At 31.2% G+C, this 27,333-nt stretch overlaps 1 protein-coding gene and 1 non-coding gene across 7 annotated transcripts; one reads left to right on the top strand and one right to left on the bottom strand.

The window, feature by feature from the left end:
• Window positions 1-59: 59 nt before the first annotated feature.
• Window positions 60-27,327, bottom strand: LOC119680308 (myosin heavy chain 95F). Of its 6 annotated transcripts, none has more exons than XM_038093065.1 (21): window positions 26,974-27,327; window positions 9,662-9,850; window positions 8,352-8,425; window positions 8,173-8,302; window positions 7,945-8,106; window positions 7,626-7,888; window positions 7,039-7,445; window positions 6,431-6,977; window positions 6,180-6,374; window positions 5,995-6,123; window positions 4,846-5,278; window positions 4,530-4,771; window positions 4,372-4,470; window positions 4,140-4,261; window positions 3,840-4,070; window positions 3,577-3,621; window positions 1,143-1,263; window positions 965-1,082; window positions 790-891; window positions 629-724; window positions 60-564 (listed from the first exon to the last, which is right to left on the bottom strand). In XM_038093065.1, the coding sequence occupies exons 2-21, from the start codon at window positions 9,840-9,842 to the stop codon at window positions 413-415; spliced, it is 3,849 nt and encodes a 1,282-aa protein (XP_037948993.1). In that variant the 5' UTR covers window positions 9,843-9,850; window positions 26,974-27,327; the 3' UTR covers window positions 60-412. The 6 variants fall into 6 exon arrangements, with proteins under 6 accessions (XP_037948993.1, XP_037948991.1, XP_037948994.1 ...); XM_038093063.1 differs by lacking the exon at window positions 26,974-27,327 and adding an exon at window positions 16,686-17,161; XM_038093066.1 differs by lacking the exon at window positions 26,974-27,327 and adding an exon at window positions 9,998-10,104.
• Window positions 19,779-19,862, top strand: Trnal-uaa. The gene has a single exon. It is a non-coding gene; the product is annotated as a tRNA-Leu (tRNA).
• Window positions 27,328-27,333: the final 6 nt, after the last annotated feature.

Raw genomic sequence — 27,333 nt, 5'->3', positions numbered from 1 at the left:
ATAAAGCCCTGTTAAAATAGAGTAATAATTACTTTTTGTACATGCTGTAATGAATAAAATATTGGACATTGATACGTTTTATTTAAAATACTGTTTCAGACAATACATTTAAATTTTAGTAATTTTATAAGAACTCCATAATTTGGAATGAGTTTCGTTCCTGTTTTTAAATATATTTTAACATTGAAATTTATAAGTTCCAAGCACAAAGGCACTTTTAAATCGAAAAGTAAATCATCTGTTGACAGTTGTTTGGAAATTTTTATATCAAAAAAGTTATAAAAATATTTTCGATTATATTTCACTATTGAATTTTTAGTAAATTTTTCAATACTAAATATTATATTTTAAATTTTATAGTTTCAATTATTTTAACGCCTTTTGTTTCCTGGAAGTGTTTATATGTTCATTTTTATAATATTTGAGAGCCAAGATTTTTGTATGGTTTGCCTCCATTCTTCTCCCACTCACGATTAAACTCAATTTCTAAAATTTCTGCACCACGCTTACGAGTCAGACCAGTTTCCTCCAAACTCAATTCACACATCTGCATGTCATCAATGCCTGAAAGAAAAAATAATATCTTAGTTTTATAAGACAAAATTGTGAAACAACAAAGAATAGTTACCTGCTATTAGAAGAATTGGAGGTTTATCTGCATGTAATTCCATTTGCCTCGCTATCCACTGACCATCAAAATGTGCATACCATAAACCACGTTTAGCTATTTAATCATAGATTATTATTGAACAATTTATTTATTATATGAAGTATAAAAAAATTTCTTACTATTTTCAGGTGCGTTTGCTCTCATAAACGGTATCCGGAAATAACGATGTTGGGCTGTTGTGATTTCATGTTTCGGTTGTATTAATGGTGGTGCCTTGGTTGCTATTGAACCAGTAGGTAATCATTAAATTTTTTATTTTTTAATAATAAAATCAATCAATTTTAAAATATTTACCCGCTTCCATTACACTTTTAGGGGCACGTTCATTTTCATCCATGGTAGTGCGTTTACGATTCTTTGCTTTCCAAGCATGGTAAACCTTTAGACGACGGTGAAATTCTTGACGACAAGCCTAATAAGATACAAACATGCTTTTTTAAAAATGTTTTCATAATAATTGCAATATACATACCTCAAGTAATTCAATATCACAGGAAGTATTAATTGCATCTCGTAGTTCAGAATATTTCCATTTTGACAGATCGTATTTCTGTTTGCCCAAAGCTTGTTGTTGCGCCCTTACGTTCTCTGATCTAAATGTAAATAAAAGTATTTTTTTATTGTGTTAAATAAATTGCATTGCAAAGAGTCCCGTTTTATAAAATAATTGTGATAAGCATGATTTATATACAGAATTTACTACATACAGTGACTCCATCACATAATCGGACAAGCATTTGTTCGATATAAATGTGTTCTAAACATTAAAATTGATTTTTTTGCTTTAATTAATACTTGACATACTTATCTATATAAATTATAAAAAAAAATAAAATATTTCTCATATTAACTGTTAATTAAAAGTAAAAAACAGAACCAACACAATTTTTTGGGCTCAACTTATAATCGGACAAAATTAAGCATCCATGTTAAAAATGCAGAAATGTGGCATTTAATATTTTGTTGCATATCCTTTGTTATCCAGAACGTCCTGAAGACGATTTGGAACTGATTTTAACAATTTTTGACACACATCTGGCTCAATTGAGTACCATGCTCCTTTAGCTGTACTATTGTGTTTAATTTTTTTTGGTACACTCTCTTAGCTAATTCCTCCCAAAAACTCTCAATCACATTAAGGTCTGGGCTCTGTGCAGGTGTGTCTATGAGTTTGGGGCAGTTATGGACCAACTAAAGCTTTGCTACGCCTGACCTATGGTTGGGATCGTTGTCCTGATAAAAATTAAAATTTTCTGCAATACTCAATTTCTCTGCACTTTGCTTTACATTCTGTTCCAGAATGTCGAGGTATCCAGATTTGTCCATTTTACTATCTATAAAATGCAAATTACCTACTCCAACACTCGAGATACAACCCCAAACTATAACAGAGCCTCCTCCATGTGGTTTTTGTATTGTGATGATTGAATTCTGCATTTGGTTTTTTTTTACGCCATAAAAACATCTTACCATCAGATCTATTCAGATTAAATTTACTCTTATCAGTGAACAAAACCTTAAAAAAATAAAAATTATCAATGAAAATGTATTTAAGATGATTTACCATCAATTTACTTGATTCCAAAAGGTTTCTGTTTTTAGTAAATATTCCTTAGTATATTTTATTCTTTTGTTTTTATTTTTAATACTTATAAATGGATTCTTTCTGGCAATTCTTCCGTGATAATTGAATTTATGTAATGTATTGCGAATAGTATTTCAGCATGCATCTTTCTCATTGCGGGATTTTAATGATAATTTAAGGTCTTTTGCGGCTTTGAAAGGATTTTTCTTTATTTCTTTCAATATCGAACGCTCTTCTCGATCATTTAATATTTTGCCTTGAGCTGCTCTGATCTTATTGGCCAGCCTAAACTCATCATGGAACCTCATGATAATGTCTTGAATAGTAGATTGACTTATTCCAACTAAATTGGCAATTTCTTTGACGGTTTTACCTTCAAAATTCAATTTAATTATTATTTGCCTAAATTCGACAGTAGATTGCTTTCCATTTGGTGCCATTTTAATACTAATTTGTGACAGTTATATAATTTATATTTATCTTAATGTAAAAAACATTGTTGTGAGAATTATTACTGTAGTTTTGAAGTGCATAATTGTAAAATAACAGTATTTTTAGCGTTGCTGCTTCACTTTGTCCGATTATGGTTGAGCCCAAAAAATTGTGTAGGTTCTGTTTTTTACTTTAAATTAATAGTTAATATGAAAAATGTTTTAATTTTTTTTATAATTTAGATAGATAAGTATGTTAGGTATTAATTAAAGCAAAAAAATCATAATTTTAGCATTTTTTTTAAAGTTTAGAGCACATTTATATCGAACAAATGCTTGTCCGATTATGCGATGGAGTCACTGTATATCTATATAACAGAAAAACACAGAAAAACACAGAAAAACACATAAAAACCCTTCTACATCAGATTGTCATAAAATTTAATATGACAATTTCAAAGATTTTAATTAAGTTATTTATTATTTAAAGTTAAAAATTACTGTAATTACTGTAAAGATATTACTTAATTTATTTGTGATTAGTTTAAATTTATTAATTGTAGTGTGTGCATTAAATAGTTTCCAAAACCACAAAAAATTCTAAAAACATACTGTATAATACAAATAATAAAAAAAATTTATTGAATAATTTGACCAAATCAGAATAACAATGAGAGGAATAGTTTATAAAATTTTTTTGTTTAATTTTGATTTCTATGTTAACTCACTTAAAATACCGTGACGTAAAGGTCGAAATTACATGAGAAAAACTTTAGTTTCATTCAAGAAAAAAATTTAAATACAAATATATTAGTAAGAATAAACAATATTAATAATTAATTAGTACATCTGTTTCATCGAAATAAAAAAAAAACATGCGTGCTTTGTACCTGATCAGTTTGTTTGGAACCATGGACGTAACATCACTTTGACCACTGAGAGTATAGGGGGAGAGAGAATTTGTAAAAGTTATAATATAAAAATAATAATTATTGCATATAAAATAGTTAGGCAGTGTAAAATTCAAAATAAATAAACTTAAGTAAATAAGGACAAAACAAAAGGCAGCAGTGCTGTACAATTTAATTGCTGCTAAGTATTACTTCCAATCATAATATTTACAAATTAGATACGTTATGCACATAAGACATACTTGCGAATAACTGGCGGGCTATCTTCCACTTGCCCATTTGACTCATTTGCCAATCGTAATGCCAGTTCGTGATCACGTCGCTCCTGCTCCAACTGTTGCCGATACTTAGCATCATCTTGTGCTTCTTTTTCTAATTGAGCTTGTAATGCTAGAGCAGCTCTGCGATCTTCCTCTTCCTGTTTGAGACGTTTTAGTTCTTCAGCTTTGCGTCGCGCCTCCATTTCAGCTTTGCTGTTTTCAAAATATTTTATTTAAATTTTAACGTTTTCATATTCATATATTTGACTAATAAGAACTTACAGTCGTTTATTCTCTTCTTCTTCTTGCTTTTTGCGTTCTTCTTCTTCCCTAGCTCGCCTCTCTGCTTCAAGAGCTTCCTGAATTTTACGCAAGCGTTCTTGTTCTTCTGCTTGTTGTTGCTCCTTTAAGAAGAATATTTGTTAAATATATATGTTAAATATGTAAACAAATTTTGTGTTTCTATACACTATATGATACACTATACAGAATATACACTCTAATGTATACTTACCTTAAGCTTACTATTTAAGTCCACAGTGACCTTATTCATATTCGCCATTACTACAGTATGCAGGCTATCTATTTCTCTGGATGTAATTTTTTCATTTTCCTATAAATTGTCATTTGAAAAAACGCCTGTATTAATTTGAAGAAACAATTATCACTTACCTTTATGCTTTTAATGGCATCCTCGATTTGGCGATATATATCGTTTACTTCATTTATAATTACCTCACGACCATTCTTTAGACCCGTTGCTATTTCTATTGTCTTTTGGGCATTAAGACGAATTTTATTTATTTTTGCAATACCTTGATACCTAGGTCTATGATGTTTTCTTGCCAAATGTCCACGTACCATGCGCTGCATAACCAATATACATTTATTCCGGTATTTTATACGATTTTTTACTAAAAATAAGTGATACATACATAAACAAATGAAATTCAATGGATATATACTTAGGTTATTTAGATAAACTTACATCTGATTGCACACGCAGCACCTAATATTGTTTTCACCCAACGAGAGCGTATTAACCATTTCTTAACTTTAGTCACTATTGCTAAAAGGTTTTCAGGATCTGATCTTAATATGCGATCAAACTCAACGAATTTCCCAGGACGGAAAAACACTTTCGTTATACCAAATTTGAAATCTTTCGAACTGAGGTTTAGCGAGTGCAACATAGCTTCACAGAACGTACGTGCCGGCAATTTTACCAATTCTGGAGGCAAGTACGATTTGTACATGTTGTAGAGATCTCCGAATGGTACACGTGAAGGATACCCATGTTCCATAAGTTCAAGTACAGATATAGTACCAGAACATTTCAACTGAGCTAGAGCTAAACCACCTTCAAACTCCTTATCTACCATTTTGCTGTTGGGTTTAATACAACGTATAAAATTTGTGCCCTGTAAAAAATAGATGTTTGTTATTTTAATGTTTTATTAATAAAAAATCTATTAAGAAGTACTAAAATAATTTAATAAATATATTATATTAATATAAATGCTTCAACTTTTAAAAATATTATTCCACAAGCTACACTCCAGGCTTTGTTTATGTATATTAACTAAGCTATTCTATGGACCATATCATTAAATAAAGAAAATATAACAACATAATTACATCATACAGCAATTATTATGTAAAACTATACACAAACTGTACACTAGTTAAAACTAGTGTCAAACTTATACATTGACGTAGCTAAGACAGCAGGGGCCCTTAAAGTGTATGCAACACAGATTTTATAACATAAGAAGGTCTTATGGTATTATCACATGGATGATACCTCCCCATCTAAATATGATAGACCAATGGCGAAGTTATGGACTGTGATGTTTTAGATAGTAAAGTGATGTATGAAAATAAATTTGTAAATGATAGAATAGTAGATAGTGACCAGTACTTTGAATATTTTTAGTAAAATTAGGTTTTTTTGTTCTTAATTTGTGGGGAAATTATCCTTCCTTTGTCCTACCTTCTAACAGCGCCCATTCACTTATAATTCAATGCAATAAGAAATTTTATAACTCTAGTCATTCAAATTGTATTTAAGATGTGAGTCAGAATATTGCAATAGAATTGAAAAATGAGTAAAATGAATATTTGTGGGTATATTTACAAATTTTTGAAAAACATTTATTCCACTTTTTTCATTGCTTTCCAATTTCTTATACAGTTTTGATTCTAAATTATAATGCATTCCCCTTTGTTTGCTTAGTGGTAAATATTGCGATTGACTATAGCCGTTCTAATGTAAATATAAAATTGATAGTTGCAACTTATTCTTACTTATTAAAAACTTACATTCTTCTCTAATTTTTCCATTAGTTCTGCGAGTTGAGTTTTAAACTTTGAACCTACAGATATAAAGTTCAGTTTTCCCCGGGGTGAGGTGCTACCACTTGGAAACAGAGTTTTTAACAAAGGATTTTCGCACTCTTGCACAAGGCCTTCTAAAGACGCATGCAGCGCATCGTTGTTTTTTTCAATAAATTGTTCCTTTAAATAAAAAATACATTAATTAAAAATTTAAATAATTTTTTACTTTCACAAACCGTATTGTAGCACACGCCACCTGCGAAGTGTCGCACAAGAAAACCTTCCTCGTCTCTTAGTATGCGATGCGCCTTCAAACGCGAAGAACGAGGCAAACCTAACCGGAAGTGATTACACCAAGCCTTATGTACTTCAGTTGTGAAATGTGATGCTGATGGTTTTGGCAGTTTTGATTCCTCATCTAATAGTGTATAAATACCATTCGATTTGGATTCAATTAAGTCGATAATATCTTGATTATCTGTGAAAGAAATTTCCGGTACATTAAGGCCCTCCCGTTTATATAGTTCTTGTTCGTTTTTCAAAATATTGTCGTTGAAAAACTTTTGCAACTTTTCGTTGCAGTAATTAATACAAAATTGTTCAAATGAGTTAACGGTAAAATATTCAAAACCAGCTATGTCCAAAACGCCAATATAAAAGTTGGAAGCTTTAAATGGAATGCTTTGATTTATTAGTGCTACAATTCGATCAAAAAGTCGGCTATAAATTGCTTTAGCCAAAGCATCGCGTGCATTACTCGCTTCGTAGATTTTTAAAGGTACCCTGCATGGAAAAATATTTGTATTTAATTATTTAATGCGAATATATTTAAATCGTTTCTTACATTATTACAGTGCCTTTAAAACCACCTCCCTTACTTTGCATAACTCGAGAAACCAGTGCTTGCCGCAATTCCGTGGGGTCCACACCCAAAAGGCGACACGTTATTGTTAGAGAATCTTCAGAGGCTTCAGACACCTGACAACCACCACGCGCATCATCGGGTATTTCTTCAAATGATATATTACCCAAATGCAGAACAGCAGCAACCAGCGAATATATTTCCAATTTATTCACATCACTGAGACCCAAGCGGCTAAGCGCTTTATCCAAGTTCTGGAAATGATTGTAATCATCAATAATCGGGTCTCTTAGGGCACCTTTCTGCTGATAGTCTTTAGATTTTTGCGCAGTTGGTATAAGTTGCTCTGTCTTTGCATTTGCAAAGTATTGAGTGCAACCAGAAAGATACTGAAAAATTGTACACGAAAAATAATTATTAGGTCTTCAATCAGTGACATGTCTGATAAGCTAGTATCTGATAAGCTAGTCATGCATATAAATAATAATATTTATCTCGAGTTTTATAACTTAAAGATGTATTCGATATACCGAAATTATTTTTTAGCACCTTGACGCTTATTCACTTACCCGATAATCATCCGGTTTGCCTAAACCTAACTTATCACGGAGCTGTTGTGGTGCGCCGGCTAGTAACATATAGAATACATGATAATTACGCTCTTCCGAACTTTGGGTACAGATGCGACTCTTTTCCAGCAAATAATGTGATATGTAACCACCAACAACTTGGCATTTTGCATCATAATGCACTTCTATGAATTTGCCAAAACGTGAGGAGTTATTATTTCGAGTTGTTTTTGCATTGCCAAAAGCTTCCAAAATAGGATTAGCTAAAAAAAAATTTTTAATAGTAATTTTTGAAAATTAAATTTATATGTCTGCTTACCATCTAAGATCTTCTGTTCAATTGGTCCGGCGCTATCGTGTGAATGGCACAAGTACTTAAGTAAATATTTTGTAGATTCCGTTTTACCAGCACCAGATTCACCCGATACAATTATTGACTGTGAACACTTCAAAACGCGCATATCACGTATAGCTTTGTCCGCTAGAGATAATAGTATATATATAATTATAAGTTTGTTCAGTGTCCATATCTTAAATGTATGGTTACCTATAGCGAACACGTGTGGTGGCAATTCACCCAAGGAACGTCCATTATATTGCTTTATTGTAACCGATGAATAAAGATCATTTATTTCGCGATACGGATTAACAGCTATGAGTATGTTGGCCACGTATGTCTTAAAGCAGAATATTAAAACGTAACTTAGGCATATGAAAAATACTTACATAAATTTTGTCCTTATAATAACGAACTTTAAGATTATCCAGGAATGTAGCTTCATTAAGTAGCATTAATTCACCTAAAAAAAGATGAGTGGAAGGCAATTAGTGTCAAAACCCATTTACGCACAAATAACTGATATTTTTGCTTTTTAAATATAAAAATCATGAATAACTCTTATTTTTGAGTTTTATTTTAAACCGTTCACATATAAAAGGCATGCATAATATTAAGGATAAAAGTTGTTAGAATGATAACTATATACTTAAATATGAGTTTAGACAACTTTTTGTTCCTGCTTTTTTTCTTAAAAATTTTTGAAATAATTTTTTTTCGGTCCTTGCTTATTATTATAATGATTAATATATTAGACTATCACCAAGCTTTTAACTAAGTTATTCATCTTGTGATATTGTTCTTGTGGTATCATAGTACTTATCAGGGATAGATCATATTCATTCACATTAACCACTTAATCAAATAGTCTCTGCAAAATATATGGCACAGTTAAGAAAATAAAATTCTTATTTAAAAACGTAGTTCACTTTGACCTTTCATAGTTGCATTGAATCATATAAAAATTTAGAAAAGTAATGTTAATTATGCCATTTAAGAAAGAATGAAGTAAGTCGGGGTTTTCATGAAAGTGCATAAAATAAATATAACAATTAGAGCACAAAAACATGACTTAATGTCACGAAATAAGTACAGCTATAAAGCTATAAAACCGAAAAAAAATACTGCACTACAAAAGACTTTCATAAATAATCCATATCCGAAACGACAGACTAGTTCTCGCTTAAATTCTAAAGATACTTTGACATTTAAGACTTAGGATTGCTCACGGAAGAGAATAGTATAAGTCAACCTTAGTTAAATTGAAATATTGGTTATTTTCTTTAAGACATGGCATGAAGTCACGTTTCAATTACACAAAAAAAATGAAACCTTATTTGTGCAATAAATAAAAGATACATTAAATGTTTTACTGTGTATTTCGAATTTCGATGAAACTCTAAAATTGAAACACGATTAAAGTCTACGAATTCGTATTGTTTTCAAATGATTTTTTTTTTCTTGAATATATTGTTATCTACTCAAGCAAGCATAAACCTGAGAACACTCAAGGAAGGTGTAAAACTAAACAAAATTATTTCCGAAACATTAGCACTTCAGAAATCTACATTTCAAAACGTTCTTATCAAATATTTGACACAGTTTATGTTATATAAGAACAGTGTTTTTTAATTATCAGATTTTTTTATCTAAGAGGTGAATAAATGAATAGATATCTACCTGTATTTGCTATACTTACAATTGTCATCGTGATCCTGAGGTCCTTCGCAAGAAGAAAAAATATCATCGATGTGGCAAGTACGTTTCGCGAACTTCCGGTCAACTGGAGTAACTTCAAAATCTTTCGCGCCGATTTCCGTTATACGACATTGAATGTAACCTTCAGTAGGATCGCGTGCCCACACCAATTGTGTGTCCATTTTACGCACTGCAAATAAAAAATTATAATAAAGTCGAAATCATTTTACTTCCGAATGCAGTTAAGAATGTTTTACAAATATAATGTATTAATATATTTCTTATCGCTTTATTAAACAACAACAACAACAACAACAACAAATGATAAAATACCAACACGCTTAGCTCAGTTAAAAGTACGAAAGGTGTTCGTCGATACAGCCACAGAGCTCAACTAACTGAACGTTAGAAACTTCTGCACATGGGAAAGTTTCACTCTGAGTGTTTGGATATTGTTCCGCTTTATCACTGAGCGGGTTACACTCTGTTCACTGCAATAGACTCACCGGTTTTATATAATATAAATTATAGTCATTTAGGTAAATTTTTGCTGCTTTTTTCGCCATTTATTCAGAGACGGATTTAAAAAGTTCAGTAAATTTATTTACAAATAATTGATTAAAATAATAAAAAAAAAACAATAAATAAAACAAAATCAATAAGGCAAAATTTATGACTAGTGTAGTTACTGTAACCTCGTTCCATAGTTTCTGATAAGTTCTACGTTCCTACGGCTAGTCTAAGTTGAAGCAGCGTATTAATTTGTTTATATACAATGAACACATATAAAAAATTAATTTTTTGCCATTGTTTAAAATTCTTAATAGCTAAAATAATGTAATTTGCCTAAATTGGTATTTGCGATATAACGATATAAACAAAAAACAGCAGCTGTAGAGCAAAAAGAGAAAATAAGAAAAACTACAGTAACTACAATGACTGTTACAAACAATAAGAAACATTTTCTGTGGACAGAAACCTGGCATTGAGTATTTAAAATGTTAAAAACTTATCTGAACAGAGAATAATAAAGCGTGATAAGCGATTATAATGAAGAACCCAAGCAACTATTTTAGTGTTTATAAAAAAATGTTCTTGTTGAACTAAACGCGTGTTTTTGTGGCCTCAGAATAAATTCGGCACTGGACATTTTAGCGACCGTTCCAATTATTCTGCTTATGGCAACAACTTCGTTGGCTCTATTTTTCGCTTACCTCACGATTTCGATTTGGGCCTTTAATTGTGCTCTACAAACAAGAGGAAGACATGAGCAATTTTCTATCTAAGCAGCGTTTGTGGAGTAGCGCTAGGACTGATTTGGTTACTCTGCTGACTGTTGTGCCTCTGAGTCATTCGGTGATAAACTTACTAAAAAATAAAACAAAAAAACTGTTGACAAGCCGCGACGAGTACAAAAACCTTTTTGACTGATATTTGCGCTTACAAATGGCTCTGTTGTATTTCGTTTTGGCCGATAAATAAAAAACGTTAACAAGTTTGTTGCTTTCTGACTTTGCTTAGTAAAAAAAAAACATTTCAACGCGTATTTAAACAATAAGTAAGCATAAAAACATTTAAAATATAATTTTAAGGTTAATTTCATTCCAGTCTGGTTAGGATGATAAACTCGTAAATATTAAATCTGGCGAATGCCATAAAAATCTTACGAACTTCAAATGACTTTTAAATGAATGCAATAAAATCATACCGATTTTTTTGTAATTCCTTATCCTAAAACTAGTACAAGTACTTAATTGAGCTTAGTTTCAAAAATTACAAAAACTAATAAAATTTCTACAAATCAATTTTTTTATGTACTTAGCTTTTAAACTAAGGGGAAAAATTATTCTATAGAATGCAAAACAAATCTTGATTGCTACACTGCCCACTGTCGTCATTTTCCCTTTCATAGCATTAATTTGCAAACACGAATAGTGCGGAATATTGTTAATTTAAATAATAAAATTTCTACTGAAATGATGACGCACAGCATCACCCACATTGCATCGAACACTTACTAGTATTTCAGTAGGAACAAGTAAATTGTTCAGAGCAAATAAGTGTAGATTCAGTGACAAGGTGAAATTCATTTTCATTTGAACTTAAGTCTCATACTTCGCAACTAAATTTTTGCAGATCCACTGTGAAATGCTAATTATGGTAAATCGATAATACAATCCCATTCGTATATACACACTAGTTTAAGTAAGCAGCGCATGAGATACATTTTCATCTAAAGCAACCACTCGTTGTAACAATAATTGATGTTTGGGCTTAAAGCTCTTATTAGATCTAGTATAATTTTGTAAACGAACACGAAGCAATGAGACGGTCAGACATTGATTATGAAATTTATTAAATAACATTTCTCAGATTCTCAGATTTAACATTCAGTAATAAAAGTATATATTCGAGATAATTAAATAAAACACAAAAAACTATCAAACAATCTTGATATCAATTTATATTGTCGCATTCATAAGAGGCTCTATTGAATAAGCAAATAATTATCCCTGTATTTAATCCAATCGTTACGATATTTTTCTATGGCTAATTAAGGTATGTTCTTTAAAACTTTGATAAAATCTTCTTTTATTGTCACAATCTACTTAAAACATCTGCCTCAACTCAAAGTGGTCATTTTAAATTCGGGGACAGAAAAAAAACCACAAGTTGCCGACGAAAACCTGTCGATATAATCGAAGGAATGCTGATCGAATACCGCGAGCTGACACTTAGAGAACTAGTATAGAATCTGAACATTGCTTATAAATCTATTTAAGGAATTTCAATTAAGAATTTACATTTTGGATGTGTCGCTGCAAAGTTCATAACGAAATATCTGACCTCCATGCAAAAGGGGACTGCTTGACATCGCTAAAGACATAATTTCAGCGGCTATATCCAGTCTAACATTCATCAAACGCATAATTACTGAACACGTGAATATGGGTTTTTGAATATGCCAAGTAATCTAGGTATCGGGTGAGTGAATTGCGTTTATCGAATCAGACAAGTCGAAATGATCATTGTGCATTATGACTTTTACCAGAAAATCAGAAAACAGTCAACAAAGATAATTATTTGGGCAGCACAAAACGTTTGCGTAAAGTCACCATTCCGCACATTCAAAGATTTTGCACATCATCATCCAGTGGCTGTGAATCGTTCCGATTTAAACGACTCAAGAAACTACTTCGGGAAATTCGTTTTGACAGCCGAGAAGAGATAAAAAAAAATTCAAAAACAGCTTAAATGGCTATACAAAAATCCAATTGTAGAAGACGTTTCGAAGATTGGATCAAATAACAAAAGTGCGTTTCAGTTAATAGATAATATCGATTATAAAGAATAAACTCGTATTTTCAATGTTTCAAGAGACTTTTTAAGTAAGTCCCTGAAACTATTAGATCAAGATGTCATATCATAGGTACAACTGATGATGATTTAGTAATCTTTTTAAGTTGTTGATTGGAAAACTTTCAGAGTTTGGAATAACGAAAATATACAAAGACTACGAATAAATATGTTAACGTAAATGAGAAATTAATTAATGGAATTAATCAAATATTTTTCTGAGTTAGATTATTACCTGACAAAGCTGGACATTTGAAAATATTGTTGTAATAAGTTTCTACACATTGTTAGAGATTTTCGAATCTTTATGTATAATACAAAAATACGTTAAGTGATGAAGTGAAACAGGTCAAGAGCGAAAAAATATGATTTATCAGCATAAAATGAATAAGCGCTTATCTTTCACATTATTTTAAGCATTTTGGACTAGTTTTCATAATTTGCAAGTTCTTAGCTCACAAATGAAAGTCGTTTTTGCTTTAGTAGCAATAAAGAGAAATATGTACGCTTCAACGAGCGAGTAACAATTTAGCAAACAATTAAAACTGACAACAATCTCGTTTCTTTTCAGACAAATTATTTCAGTTTTCCTCCTCAAGATTTTTGCATATTTCCAAGCTTTATTAAATCTTCAAAGTAAATTTATGGCACTTTACACATTTATTCAAGTAACTCGACAAGAGATACAATCTAAGTTGTGTTAAATGATGCACGAGTTCAAGCGACTTAGAAAATTTTCTCTTCCGCCATCTCAAATGCAGCTGCAGCGCATCAACATCAACGTTAACAGTTTCAATGAAAAATATTAAATTTATTTTTAAAGAAAATGTCTGTGTAAAAATCTCTGAAAATTTCCATGTTCCTGAAGATTATGTGGAATTGCTGGCGGCAATTGAGCTGCAATGAACTTGGTGTCAGTGACAGTGGCGACGCTTTCTATGTGTTAAATTCTGTGCTTATAAATAATAAAACTCTTTTTCTACAGAGAAAAAAAATATCACACATTAAATTCAGTCATATATGCTACATATATTTCTTTAAATAAATGCCATCATTGAAGTGAAAAAATGTTTATAGGATTTACACATCATCACAAGAGAAGGAGTAGAGGTACCCATTTGCTGAAATTGCTTCCCATGAGGAAGCAGAAAACACATGAAGAAGCACTTTCATGTATTTTGAATTGGTTTCCTACGAACACTTGAGATACTCATAGAAGACATTGACCATGGCTGTCTGTTCTTTTTACCTCCGGTCCTTGTTGAAACAAGTACCAAAAATCATATATTATAAAAAAAAACATTTTGATCTTTTGCAAAAAATATATATTGAAATATTCAGTGCTTATATTAAGATAGTCTCGAAATTTGACACAGTTATTTAACAGTTATTCCCAGTTAATGCATATGAAAAATATATAAATTATATATTGCCGAATCTTTAATATTTTTGATGCCCAAAATAGTCATGATTTCTGTAGTAAGTTTTCACAACTTTATTATAAAATCGTAAATCCTAAAACAAGCACATGAATCTTTAGATTTGATAGTTTCTTTTTCAAATATGTGATATTAAGATCACGAAATAAGTAACCCTTTATATATATATTAATTGATAGAAACATAGATCACTTGAAATGGTTATAGTGTCTTGCATGAGAAGTCCTTGATGAAGTCAACTATTTTCATCCAGTTGACGATTTTATCTGTGTGGAAAAAGTGCCTAAATTGACTCAACTATTCAAATTGATCAAAATGAATCTACATATACAATTTAATGATAATCATTATTCCATTCTATGCGTTACAAATATTCTAAATAATAGACTTAATATGTATTAATTATGTATTTGTGTGAAAAATGAACAAATGAATTAATATAACATAACAAGTAAAAAATATTCTTGCTGTAGTGTTTGATCACACATCAATTTTAAGATTTCATATTTTTACATCTTTATTTTATTATAATATACTTCCATATTTGTAGCCAATGTCAACGTCATGGGCAACTGTCCAGTGTTTTGCGCTCGTCTTCTTAAGACATTGCAACGTAACTTCCCCACAAAGGCATTACAAATTTTTATCATAAGCAGTAATTATGCAACTTGAAACCTGTGCGACTTTTTTAAATGAAAATTGAGGAAAACCAGAGCGAAAAAGAAAATTAAATTCATCAAAATATTTACTTTTAACTGAAAGCATTACAGGCATTGCACATGCCAAACACAGAAAATACCAAGTTAAGCCAGCGTAGCTGATGAAAGTATAATAGGCTTATGCATACATGAAAGACTTCTGGCCTCAGGTCGGTCAACTGTTCAGAACTTGAGCGACAAGGTGCACCCATGGTTTTACATACTTCGTCCCACTTTCAGAACACTGAGGACAATTGTGCAATAGCAGATATGCCTTTTCGGACATATTGACACTTTGAGAACAACAGCGACATTGATTGGTAATTGATAGTTTTTAGTAGTAGATATAGCAGATTAGCTTTTAGGTCATTTAAAACCAAAAAATGAGAGGGAATGAAAAAGGTCAGATTATAACTTTAAAAGTTAAAATTTTAATTCTGCATTAAAACTATAGATAAAAAAATATATCTCAAAATCAGTTTTGTTTTTAAATTTTCAGTTATTGTACAGAATGTTTCTAATATTGTTGGTGTCCAACATCTTCTGGCTAATAAAATGATACAACGTCTAGAATCATAATTTTATTATCAATTCAAAAATGAATACAAGATTTGCATATTAAGAACAATGTTGGTGCTTTTTGACTGTTCGGGGTAACTGTCAGCAGTGATTCTTCTTTATGCAGAGTCTCTTAAAGAACTTTTAAATTGTTTCAAACATTTATGAACTACAACCATTTTTCAAAAACTAGATCCTAACTACATTCTTCATTAAAGTAACTTTCATCTAAATTTTTTTTTAATTCAACGCCGGAAGGTTCGCGATGTTTACCATACATTATTTTCTAATTAAATCAAGTTGAAGATACGTTTCTAATTAAATAATTACGTGTATACATAAAAAACAAATTATCTCTCCGATTTTCTAATGAAAAACTTAATTTAATTTTGGTAGAAAATATACAGGGTACATCAATTTGTATTAATTTGTAATTCTTTTGTGTATTTTTTTTTTGTTTTTTGTAATTTCATTTGTCATTTCATATTCATTTGTAATGTTTTTATGATACTTTATTATGAATTGTTAAAAGTCAGTGTTTTGAAATTATATTATTAACATTATTAACATCAATAGATACTTTATTTAAAAATGTAGATTAGTCTTGCCCTGTATCTAGCGGTGTTTAATAGGAAATATATCAAATTGAAGTTGACCGTAAAAAATGAATTAGAAACTTAATGAGAAGTATGCTTCTTGGGGAAAAAACACATTAATTTTTATCACTCAAAAGCAATCAAAAATTTTTATCGCTGCTAAATTGTTACAATGAAATTGATTGCGAAATGATAAGCGCAGCGAAAAACATAAATAACACGAAAAGTACACAAAAAATAAATTATCAGAATCAAAAGTTATTTTTAAGACTTTTCTCTAAGAGAAATGTTGAACGCTTTGATAACAAAATTACGTCGGGAGACGGCAGTACATCAGGAAACCATACTGCTTAAATATTGTATTCAAAGGCACTCACCGTCTTTGTCGATACGGCGCTCTATGTTTGTATAAAAATCCATTTTCAGTTTAATGTCGAAAGAATCGGTTTTGTGACTGGCACTAACACCCTTTTACCCTCTAATCAAATTTTGAAAATCAGCAAAAAATGTTTTATTCCAAGAACTATTAACAACCCCCTGCAGTTTGTTGTGGCAGGGGTGATATGTTGTTATATTCAATTCAGTTTGTTTATTTGTTATCGATTTCTTGACAGTTTTTTTAATTCTTAGATTAACACATTTAGCAGAACGGTGGTGTATTAATTAATCGATGTCATATGGATTGGTGTCTTAGGTCTTCCTTATGGAATGTACTATCACTAATTTTCAATGGCACAGCACACAACTAGATTTGTTTTGTAAATATTATATCACAATGATACTTTATGCAAATTTTTTCAAATTTTCGAACGAAACGATTTCACAAAACGTGCCACTTTGCAACGAATCTACGATTTGTACTGCTGGAACAGTTTAATCACAGATGAGCAGATGCTCGTTTATTGCTCTATCGCGATTCTCGACTTGATGGCGCAGTTGTGGTGATGTGATGAGCTGCTACGAATTTAAATGTAGGTCACATCACATGCCCCCTACACTTGTGGAAACGCACTGTATCGATGCTGAGGCGTAATTGAATATATTCATATATTATGCAAAAGATGCACTGCAACTCATCAGCATTGCTCTAAGCTTCTTTCGAATTGTTTATTTTCACTTATTTCGATTTAATAACAATTATAAACAAATTCGGAAAAAATAAATTGTAAATCAATTGCAGATATGTTGCATATGCCAAACAAAGGTAAAGCGTTAAACTGGAAGATGAGTGCAAAAATGATTCGTTGTTGTTTTTATTGCCGCGCACGGACAACACCCAACGAATTTTATTTCACCCAGTAACCGAGTTTAGGTTTTTTAATTCTAGAAGATTTCCATTTAATGAACGCTTCGTTTTATTGTATTGCTACCTCAGAGACGTCACGAAATGCACTGATTTACTTTCTGTACAAAATTGCAGTGCTTTACTTCTGCAGCAGAAAGCGCAAGCACTTTCCTATTGTACTAGGGTGGTTTCATCTTACTTTGGTAATTGGTTTTGTGTGGTGTATCGTTTACGATATTACAATACGAGTACAAAACTCAAGTACACAACATTTCACACTAAAGCTCTTTGCTTTGCGCAAAATCTACTAATGCTGACCAAAGCAACGGAGATTGTATGTTTGCTTTTAATTACGAAGAAACCATGACGACTTCTGGAACACATTTAATAAATATAAAATAATTTCATTTCAGATCTTTTTACTTTTTACTTTTTATCTGAACTAAATTAAAAATGATTTGTTTTTTGTTGCATTTTTTTATGAATTTATTTTAAAAATTGTAAATTTATTGCACAATAAACATAATATTTACTTATGAAGTATTACTAATTAAATTACTAATTTAATTAATAAGTCATTACCTAATTACTAATGTCTTACGTAATTACTGAAGAAATAATACCTATGTCCTCAAGTCAGGATTAAATGCTTGGTGACCAGGACAGCGAAGGAACGTTGTTGTTGTAACGCGAAAAGATAAATACTGCAAGAGCCATGAAAAGTATTGTAAAATACAAATAAATGAGTGAGGTTATGGATTAGACAGAGGAATAAGCGAGAAGGAAAATGGTTGTTTGAGATACAGAATGGCTGAAAGTAGGTGAAACTAGCCTGGATTGAAACTAAAATACTTTGCATATACCTTGTGATCAAAAAAGAACGAATTCGAATTTGAATTTTATTGAAAAAAAGTCGCAGTTCTTGGTCAAAAACTCCACCAATATCATCAACCAAGCACCGTACTCTCCAGATATGATTCCGTGTGCCTTTTTCCTCTTCCCCCGACTCGAATTGCCATTGCGAGGAACGCGTTTTGAGATCATAGAGGCCATAAGGTAAAAAACAGATGGAAAGTAAAGCTGCAATTGGGACACACATTGAGAATTAACATTACGCGTAACAAGTAGCTGCTTAGCACACGACTTGAACTCAAATGAGTTAAGACTGATCTGTCTACACGAGGAAGGCCTCATTCTTCCATGGTATTAAAACGCAGAGATCTATTAAGATCTTGCTATGCAATCTTGACCTCAAAGAAGATACTGTATCTGTATAGACGCTCGTTAGTCCACGTTTGTGTTCACTCTCACTGATGTTGTTTTCATTGCAATAGGTGTCGATTCATATGCGTTTAGTTCATAGAGACAATAATTAGTATCTTAGTTTTTAAGCTAATCAAATGAAACTGTTAGGAATGCATAATATCGTGCATACGCTGTTAAATGAACTAGAATCGAAAAGAATCCAAGAATATATAAGTGCTTTTCAATGGTAACTAGTATAATTTAATTTTATATTTTTATTTCGATTTATTATTAAAATAATAAAAAAACAAGTTCTTTCAAAATTGGAAAAGCAAGGTCCAATCGATCAAACTACAGCTATAAATTTGCCATATGTCTTCCACAAACAAATTCTTAGTATTTATTCTAGTGAATAAGTAATTTGCAACACAGAAGTAGCCATTCAATTAACTTATAGCGGTTAAAACTAAATTGAAGGAAAGTTTGTAAATAACTCCACACACACATCTTTGCTCCAATTCTATGCGAAGCAGCACAAAGGAAAACTTTTTTAAAGTATTCCACCCATCACTGTGGTTGTTTACAATTACTTCCGGGTGGGTTTACTTATTAAGTAAACGATGTATACGAGTGCGGGAGCAACTAGTTGAGAGGCTATTTCAGATTATCATATTTGCATGCAAAATAAAAGCACTGAACAATCAACGAATTCAAGAAAATTTAATTTTTAGTAGAAATAAGAAAAAGCTTTAAAAGAGCTTTTTTGTTTTAAAAAAACATATAACTTTGCTATTTACCCTGGACATTAATAGTACACACTGAACGGCATTGCTTACTTAGAACGGTAAATTATTTTCAATAAGAGAGATAAAGCAAGTACGATTTCATACAATTGTGCAAGTGAATAAATTTGTAGAATATTTTTCAATCGCACTAACAAGTCAGGTTGGCCGAGCGGTCTAAGGCGCCAGATTTAAGCTCTGGTTCCCGAGAGGGAGCGTGGGTTCGAACCCCACACCTGACAAAATTTTTTTAATATATTTTATTTTTGTTTATTTATTTATATGAATTTGATGAGAAATTACAACTGACTACTCAATACAACGGCATAGAGACATATAAGTATTACTTATCAAAATTACTGTAAAATGTTAGTGACAAATATAATTGCTAATATAAGTATTTTAAGTTACATTGAAAGCACTTTTTAATTATAACGCCATCAAATTATCTATTAAATAAAAAAATTGTTAGATTTGGGTAATTAAGTTTGTTTTCTTTCAATATAAAATCCTTGAAAACCTATCATATGGCGGACAATATAGAGAAAGTTGAAACTGAAGCCGAATCGTATTGAATAGCGCAAAAAACGATAGCAGACAAAAAACCAGGCCAGTATTTTCGCACCAATGATAATGGAGTAAGCGCTTGAAATAACGAGTTAGGATAAAGCCAATAGATCAAAACGTTACCTTTGCTCTTAACCAGACAAAGTTCAGGCAGTTTTTTATAAAATCATAGTTTTTGCTATAGCTTAAATAAATTAGTTTATAGTTTTAATTATAATTTATTAATAATACGGTACGTAGAATGCGCAACTCAATGAAGCTTTCACGTTTTCACAGATCATGTGGTAAAAAAAAAGAGTTGCTTTGATTAAATGAAGCTTTTAGTTAAAATTTTTTTGTTGCCCGCAATTATCCAGCACAGTAACCCTACAAAAGCCATTGTTGCAGAGAAACAAAGAAAAAAGTATTTTAAAAAATTTAAAAGTCAACGACATGGAAAATACCGGAAAAGTGCAGAAGTGAGAACAATAGCAACTTAAACCTTTTCCTCTCCTCTCAACGACTGTACATTTGTAGTCATGCATTTCACTGTTGCACAGATTAAACTAGAAATAATTTCAGACCTCTCGTATATATATAGATAAGTATTAATAGTTTTTACGAGTATATTCTGTGGAGCGGTTAAATAGTAGAATAAAGGAAGAAAAAAATCAACTAAATAAAGACCCTGGGAGCCAGAAAACACAATTTTCTGAACTTTTACCTAATATCGTTTTGGTTTCCATTCAGATTCCGATTATTTAAAAATTAAATGTCGCTCCTATCTATTGACGCATTCTTCTGTTCATAATAGCAATACTTCAGTGTTTGTGACAAAAAAATTATATTTTTGAACATATCAATATGATGAATCAAAACCTTTTGAAGGATCATTATATAAAATACTCATAATTAAATCTATTTAAAGATGATTGTAGTTCGATGGTTTAATTTCAGATTTTAGTAAAAGACATACTGTACATTTCTCACAGTTTCCAAGGTGATGTCCAGATTTCGTGCAGACACCAACGTTAACAGAGCGGAGGTAAAATAATTTCTCATATATTACATACATGCACAAATAACACAACTACAAATTGAATTTATATGGAAATCTTTCATCTGGAACCATTAACCATCCCATGCAAGACAAAGACAAAAAAACTTATTTACATTTCATTCACTAAACAGATAATCTAAGAGGAAAAAAACTGAATGTGAAACGGAAATCAGTGACGTTATGTGTAACTGGAAGATTGAGTGCATGTGGATTACAACACAACAGTTCAAAAAAATGTTTAATATTAATTTCACTTAATTACAATTAACGACTGCATTACAATGCAGCTGTGGGAACTAAATGAATATATCCAATATATTCGCTTCCTATAAAAACGCTAGCAATAAATTCTTATTGCATTTCTTTCGTGCAATTATGTAAAATTGAAAAACAATAAGAAATTTAAAAATCATTTCGTTTTTCTTTGCAAATCTTAAGTAGGCACAGTTTAGACCTATTTTCACAAGCACTCTTAGGCGCTACCGCTCTATGACTAGTTTAAAAGCTACTACTAGTTTCGAAACGTAAAAGCTGTGGAGAAGTCATTAAACTGTGATGGTTAACGTCCTACTAAAATAAAGTCGTGGTTTCAAAATAAAACGCATGCTCAACATTTTCATTTTACGGGACTTTATGGTACAACAAACGTTGCCCTTTAAACCGGGGTTACACACTTCACAGGCTTTTCTATTCGAGTTTATTTCTTGTTTAAAGAGCGTAACTGGATCTACGTGGAATAAGGAGAATAGGTAATAGCTCAACTAGACAATGTTAAAAAGCACTTTGTCATAAAAAGCTGCTTAACTTAAAAAAACGCTTAAATTTTGGCAGTGAGAATATTTTTAATTTGATTAGAAAATTTTTCAAATAATTTCTTTTTGAATAACAGCTATTACTCTTCGTACTAAATTAATGTGAAACAATAGACAACTGTCTTTTAAAAAACCACACAAAATATTAACTGATTTTGCGTTAAATTAGAGTTCATTTTGACAATAATGAAAGTACATAAACAAAGGTTTCAGAGTCTTGAGTTGAAGCTAACTAAAAGAAATTACGATAAATCCAACATTCAATTTTCATTTTAAATTCCAAAGTACAATTATCGAATTACTTGGTAGCACGAACTTTTTGCTAAACTTAAACGAAGTGTTGATTTGCTGCATCTTCAGTTTACGTGAAAACACTTGCAAGCAACAAAAGCCCAGTCAATCTCAACAACAGAATTGTTGCTGGCGATGAAATTCAAGTCCACGAACAAGTTCAACAGGTTTTGACATCAAAAGATTGGAAGAGAAGCGAATGCAATCGACTTCGATGCAACCAAAAGTGCACTGTTAATGCACCGTTAAAGGAAATATTGCAGCATTATGATTGCTAATGCGCTGCAAATACGAGAGATTTCAAGGTATCTTGTTTGAAGACTGGTCGAACTTGCTACAGAAACAGGTCCAAGTCAATTGACCAAAAATTGTTCTTAAATTTTATATTTCTGGTTTTCTGAAGCATAAAGTAAAGTACGCAAATGTGGTAGGTTGTGGTCGGCTAAAAAGAAAAGCTAAAACATCATCCAAGTATCTTTTTCTAAGGTACCTACACAAATAAATCATCTTCTGCTAATTGTTTCGTACATTAGGAAAGTAGCCTGCAGAGGTGATTTATTTTATTTGAATATCGTTTCAAGATTTTCAATGTCTGAATTAATTAGTTTAGTAAATGTTTGTTTACGTTCAAGTGAAACGCAAGACAGAGAAACTTTTTCAAATTCGGACATTATCGTAACTGTGGACGTACCAAGAAGTGAAATTAGAGGGAGGGCTAGTATACTTCTGCTATATATATGTTAATAATTTGCCCTTTTTTGTGTAAGCTTACATATAAGTTAAGTTATAAATAAATTAATAATATATTAATGGAATGTAAACGTTAAATTTCTTAAAAAAAGTAAATTTAACGTTTCCCTTGATAGCCCTTGATAATAAGGTTAAAAGTAGAACAGGTACGAGATGAAAGTGTAGGCAAATTAAAAACACTATAATTGAATTATTTTGAGTCAAAATTAATAATACACATATATATGTACATATATAAAGTGAATTGAATTAAAAGAAAAACAATCCATAAGTCTAAGTAAAACACAAAAAGACCGAAACATGACATTGAAAATAGCACACAAAATATATTTATATGTACTATACAAATACATATGTTTTTATATTTTCACGCAAGGTTTAATATATTAAAAAAATAATATTTGTAGTTTTAATTTGAGGTGACAAAAGTACTATAAAAATACGTCACAGTGATTTGTAAACAAAGTAGCAGAAAATAATTAAAAAGACAAAACTAAAAGTTTATGAATAAAAATGTTTAATATTCGGTTGAGTTATAAAGAAAACCCTAAGTAAATAATGAGGCGGGAAGGACGGACTAACAGACTTAAATGACTTTTCAAATGTTTGCAATAGTTGCCAGTACACACGAACAAACGGACAGACATTTATACTAATCAATAAGCAACAATGAGTGACCAAAGCACGTGTATCTGAAGGCGACAATTATGAAAACCAGCAGAGTGCGGCTTAAACATCCGCGAAAATAATTGATCGCATTAAACGTGAACCACAAGTAGGAAAAGTAGGAAAATAGGAGGCGATTGAGACATGAACCGAAGAAAAATTATACAAAGACAAAGCAAACATCAAACCTACTACATAAATCAATCCAGACTTTGCCGGTTTGCAAATTTTTACTATCGAATGGATTAAAAATTAAAATTCATTACGGGAAATCGTTGAAGAGCGCCAGTAGTTTCCATCAAGACTCGCGCTCAAGAAGCGTAAAACAACAAACAAATAAAAATTTATCTCGTAATTTATGAAAATTACACACCTAAACTCACTTTCTCTGTGCAGCAGGTGAGTTCGATTATGTGAGCATGAACTGCGCACTCAAGAAATCTCAGATATAACCGCAATGCGAAACGAAGCAGGAAACCATTTAATAACGAAATCAAGTTATTTAATATTATTAAGTCATAAAATTGTTTAAATAATTGAAATCGAAATTGATTTAAAACAACTGAGCAGCAGACGAAATGGCAGTAACCAGTGACGCGAAGAGACGGATAATGGTGAGGACTAACGCTAACCTGAGTTTCTTCCCCAATTATCTGTATTAATTTAGTGCAATTACTTAAATGCAATTCCAGAGTTTTGTTTTTTAAGAAACTTCTTGGAATTCATGCGAATTTGTTGTTTTGTTATTCTGAGCATAATATTTAATTCAATCTAAACTTTAAGACATATTATTATTTGAAATATATTGAGTTTTGAATTGAACAATATAATTGGTAATAAATCAATTTTGTAAATAATTTGACCAGGTCAAAATTTTTACTAAATTAATTAAGCCAGATATTAAAAATAATAAATCAAATTAACCAAAAGCTGAAATAAATAAATAAATAAATTAAATAAAAATAAATAAATTAAATAAAAATAAATAAAATAAATAAAAAGATATTGTGGACATTACTCCTTACAGTTCATATCATGTTCACATTGGAGAATATAGTCCGCTTAAGCGTATGCAATTGATGGAATCGTGTGTGTTTGGTAGTTGAACGAAACTTGATATTATATATCAAATACGATCTGAGTGTGGAAAGATGGTCTCATTGAAAAGTGAGATATGATGTACGCTACATCAACGTAGACGTAGAGACGTAGAGACACAGTACTCATACTTTACATACATCTTTGACGTCTTCATTGTTAGGTTTGGCAGATATTAATTAAAGTTTTGTAGTTTTTTAAAAGGAATAAAAACAAATGATTTTGATTGCTTTTTATCGAGGAGGAAACACAATATATCAAATGACTACGAAAGATGATGAATTGCCTTCTTGACCCTGATAGACTACCACAAAATAACCCATTCATTTATTTTGTATATTAAAATTTTATGTAAGAAAAATTAACAATTAAAAAGCCAACTATGTAAATTTATCAAGACAGAGTTGAGACTGACTGCATCGTACTTTCTCTACCTTTTGTTTCCTCATTCGAAAACAATAACAGAGCTATCAACAAAATAAAATAAAATGATTTGCATAATGCGATTGATTCATGACATAAACTTAATGACAAATTACGAATTGACACATTTTGCTAAATTAAAAAACAACTAAAAAAGAAATGTGGATTTGGAGTTTTGAAACTTTTCACCAACTAAGAGATTTAGAAACAAAAAGCTTGAATATTTGGCTCCAGAGTTTTAAGAATGTTTGAATTCGTTGGACTAAGTTCCAATGAATCAGAGCAGCTGTTTTGAATAATATCGAAAAGGGTTCAGATCGTTTTAAGTAGTAGGCACGCTAGACTCATTGCCTACATTCGCATCACGCTGTTTTAGACAAACAGGCATCAATCGCCATAGAAACGGCCTTAAATCCGAAACAACAGATGCGTGAACTTTGAATGAAGAGGAAGGAGATTTAGTCACTATGTCACGCAGCGAGTGAGCAAATTGTTGATAAAAGTATAATATTTCAAATAGTTGAAAATTTTAAAGTTGTTTTATGAAATTGTTTTATATTTTCTCCTTAATTTGAAACACGCACCGAAATGTGACCGACAGACAGGGGCACTACTTTACACATTTCTGTACTGTTGTCATCGAAAATGTCGTGTGCGCGTTGGCGTGGCGAACCGGCCGGTAATTGCCTATATAAACAATTCGCTTCCACAAGAGACTATACTTAGGTTTATTGTTGTGATTTTAAGTTTTATGCCAACGAATTACGGAGCTCAATGACGGGCGATTGCATTTGCAGAGTCACGGTCACCACACCATCATCAGCAAAGCAGAAACAGAATTAATTATTTCATTGCGAACACATCCGCCGAATTGGATTTCCGATAATAATGAATGTCGAATTTTGTTGATGGATATACGACACGCACGTTGAAGAGTCTACAATTCAAGTATTTTCTTATTATTCAAGGATGGTCCGCACTGCGTATACCAATAATGTGTATTGTGCAGATCGAAGCAAGCAACCAATGACGCATTATCCGTAAACGGTTGATGCATGCAGGATGATGTCCCGCATTCCCCGGTTTGAGAAAGCCAAATGTTTACTTAGTTGTGCGTGCGATGTCGTACATGGGCATTCGGTAAGCGCGACCAAACCCTACACAACAAAGCTGATATAGATGCATGTAATGAATTAAGCCCCAGTCACGTTCGCAATTAAATTTACTTTAATAGTTTTTTAATATTTGATAGACAAATAACTCGTAAGTTAATCATTGCGACAAAATTTAATTAGGCAAAATTTATGGTATTCCATTAATATATTAAATATTGATTAAATATTAAATCATATATTAAATATTGACTAAGTTACTAATTCATTTAAATCAAACTATTTGAAATCCAGATTTACTTTACTTACATCCATACTAACTATACCAAGGCAAAAAATATCGATTTCAAATCCTTGAATCTGGAATTTAGAGTGCATTTTTAGTCCATTCCTCTTGCGGTATTTAATCATAGTGTCGTATAATTTATATAAATATATCAATATCTATACCCACAAAAAGGTTTTCTCTATTACAAATCGTTTATAATAGAATTATATAATTGCGTTGTATGGCAACGATATACAAAGAAGGGTGAAGGCAAACAAACTTCGAAGCAAAAGAAACGAAGCATTTAAAGACTAGAGCAGTATTTACCTGTTGATCGTTTTGTTGTTTTGTTCTGACTGCACCTTTTGCAAACGTCAACAAAACCAGCTGCGTGGCTTACTCCAGTTGCACTCGAAAGTAAGGCTTTGAGCACCTATAAATCGTCGAAGAAAGCTGGAAATTTTCTGCAGGTTTTCGTTGCTGTATTCTAACGTTTTACTTTTTATTTTAATTGTTTAGCAAGCACATCGTCCATTGGTGTTTTTGTTGAAGATTACAATTGTGTGTTCTACTTCCACAACAGTTTTATATTGGACTTAGAATTTTTTAAAATAATTGTTAAAAATAAATATTATTATAACATATATCCATATTGTTACTTGTTTAAAATCAAACAGAAAACTATCT

Source organism: Teleopsis dalmanni, chromosome 2 (genome assembly GCF_002237135.1).
Source record: "Teleopsis dalmanni isolate 2A chromosome 2, ASM223713v2, whole genome shotgun sequence".
NCBI classification, from domain to species: Eukaryota; Metazoa; Arthropoda; class Insecta; order Diptera; family Diopsidae; genus Teleopsis; species Teleopsis dalmanni.
The sequence above is the reverse complement of the archived record's forward strand: the minus strand, read 5'-3'. Positions and strand labels throughout refer to the sequence as shown.

Coding starts and splice junctions, on each gene's coding strand:
- LOC119680308 (XM_038093063.1), bottom strand. CDS start 16,728: ATGGATTTTTATACAAACATAGAGCGCCGTATCGACAAAGACG. Junction 8,426..9,661: donor TCAGGATCACGATGACAATT/GTAAGTATAGCA, acceptor ATCTTTTTTTAG/GTGAATTAATGCTACTTAAT. Junction 3,622..3,839: donor AGCCCGCCAGTTATTCGCAA/GTATGTCTTATG, acceptor CTATACTCTCAG/TGGTCAAAGTGATGTTACGT.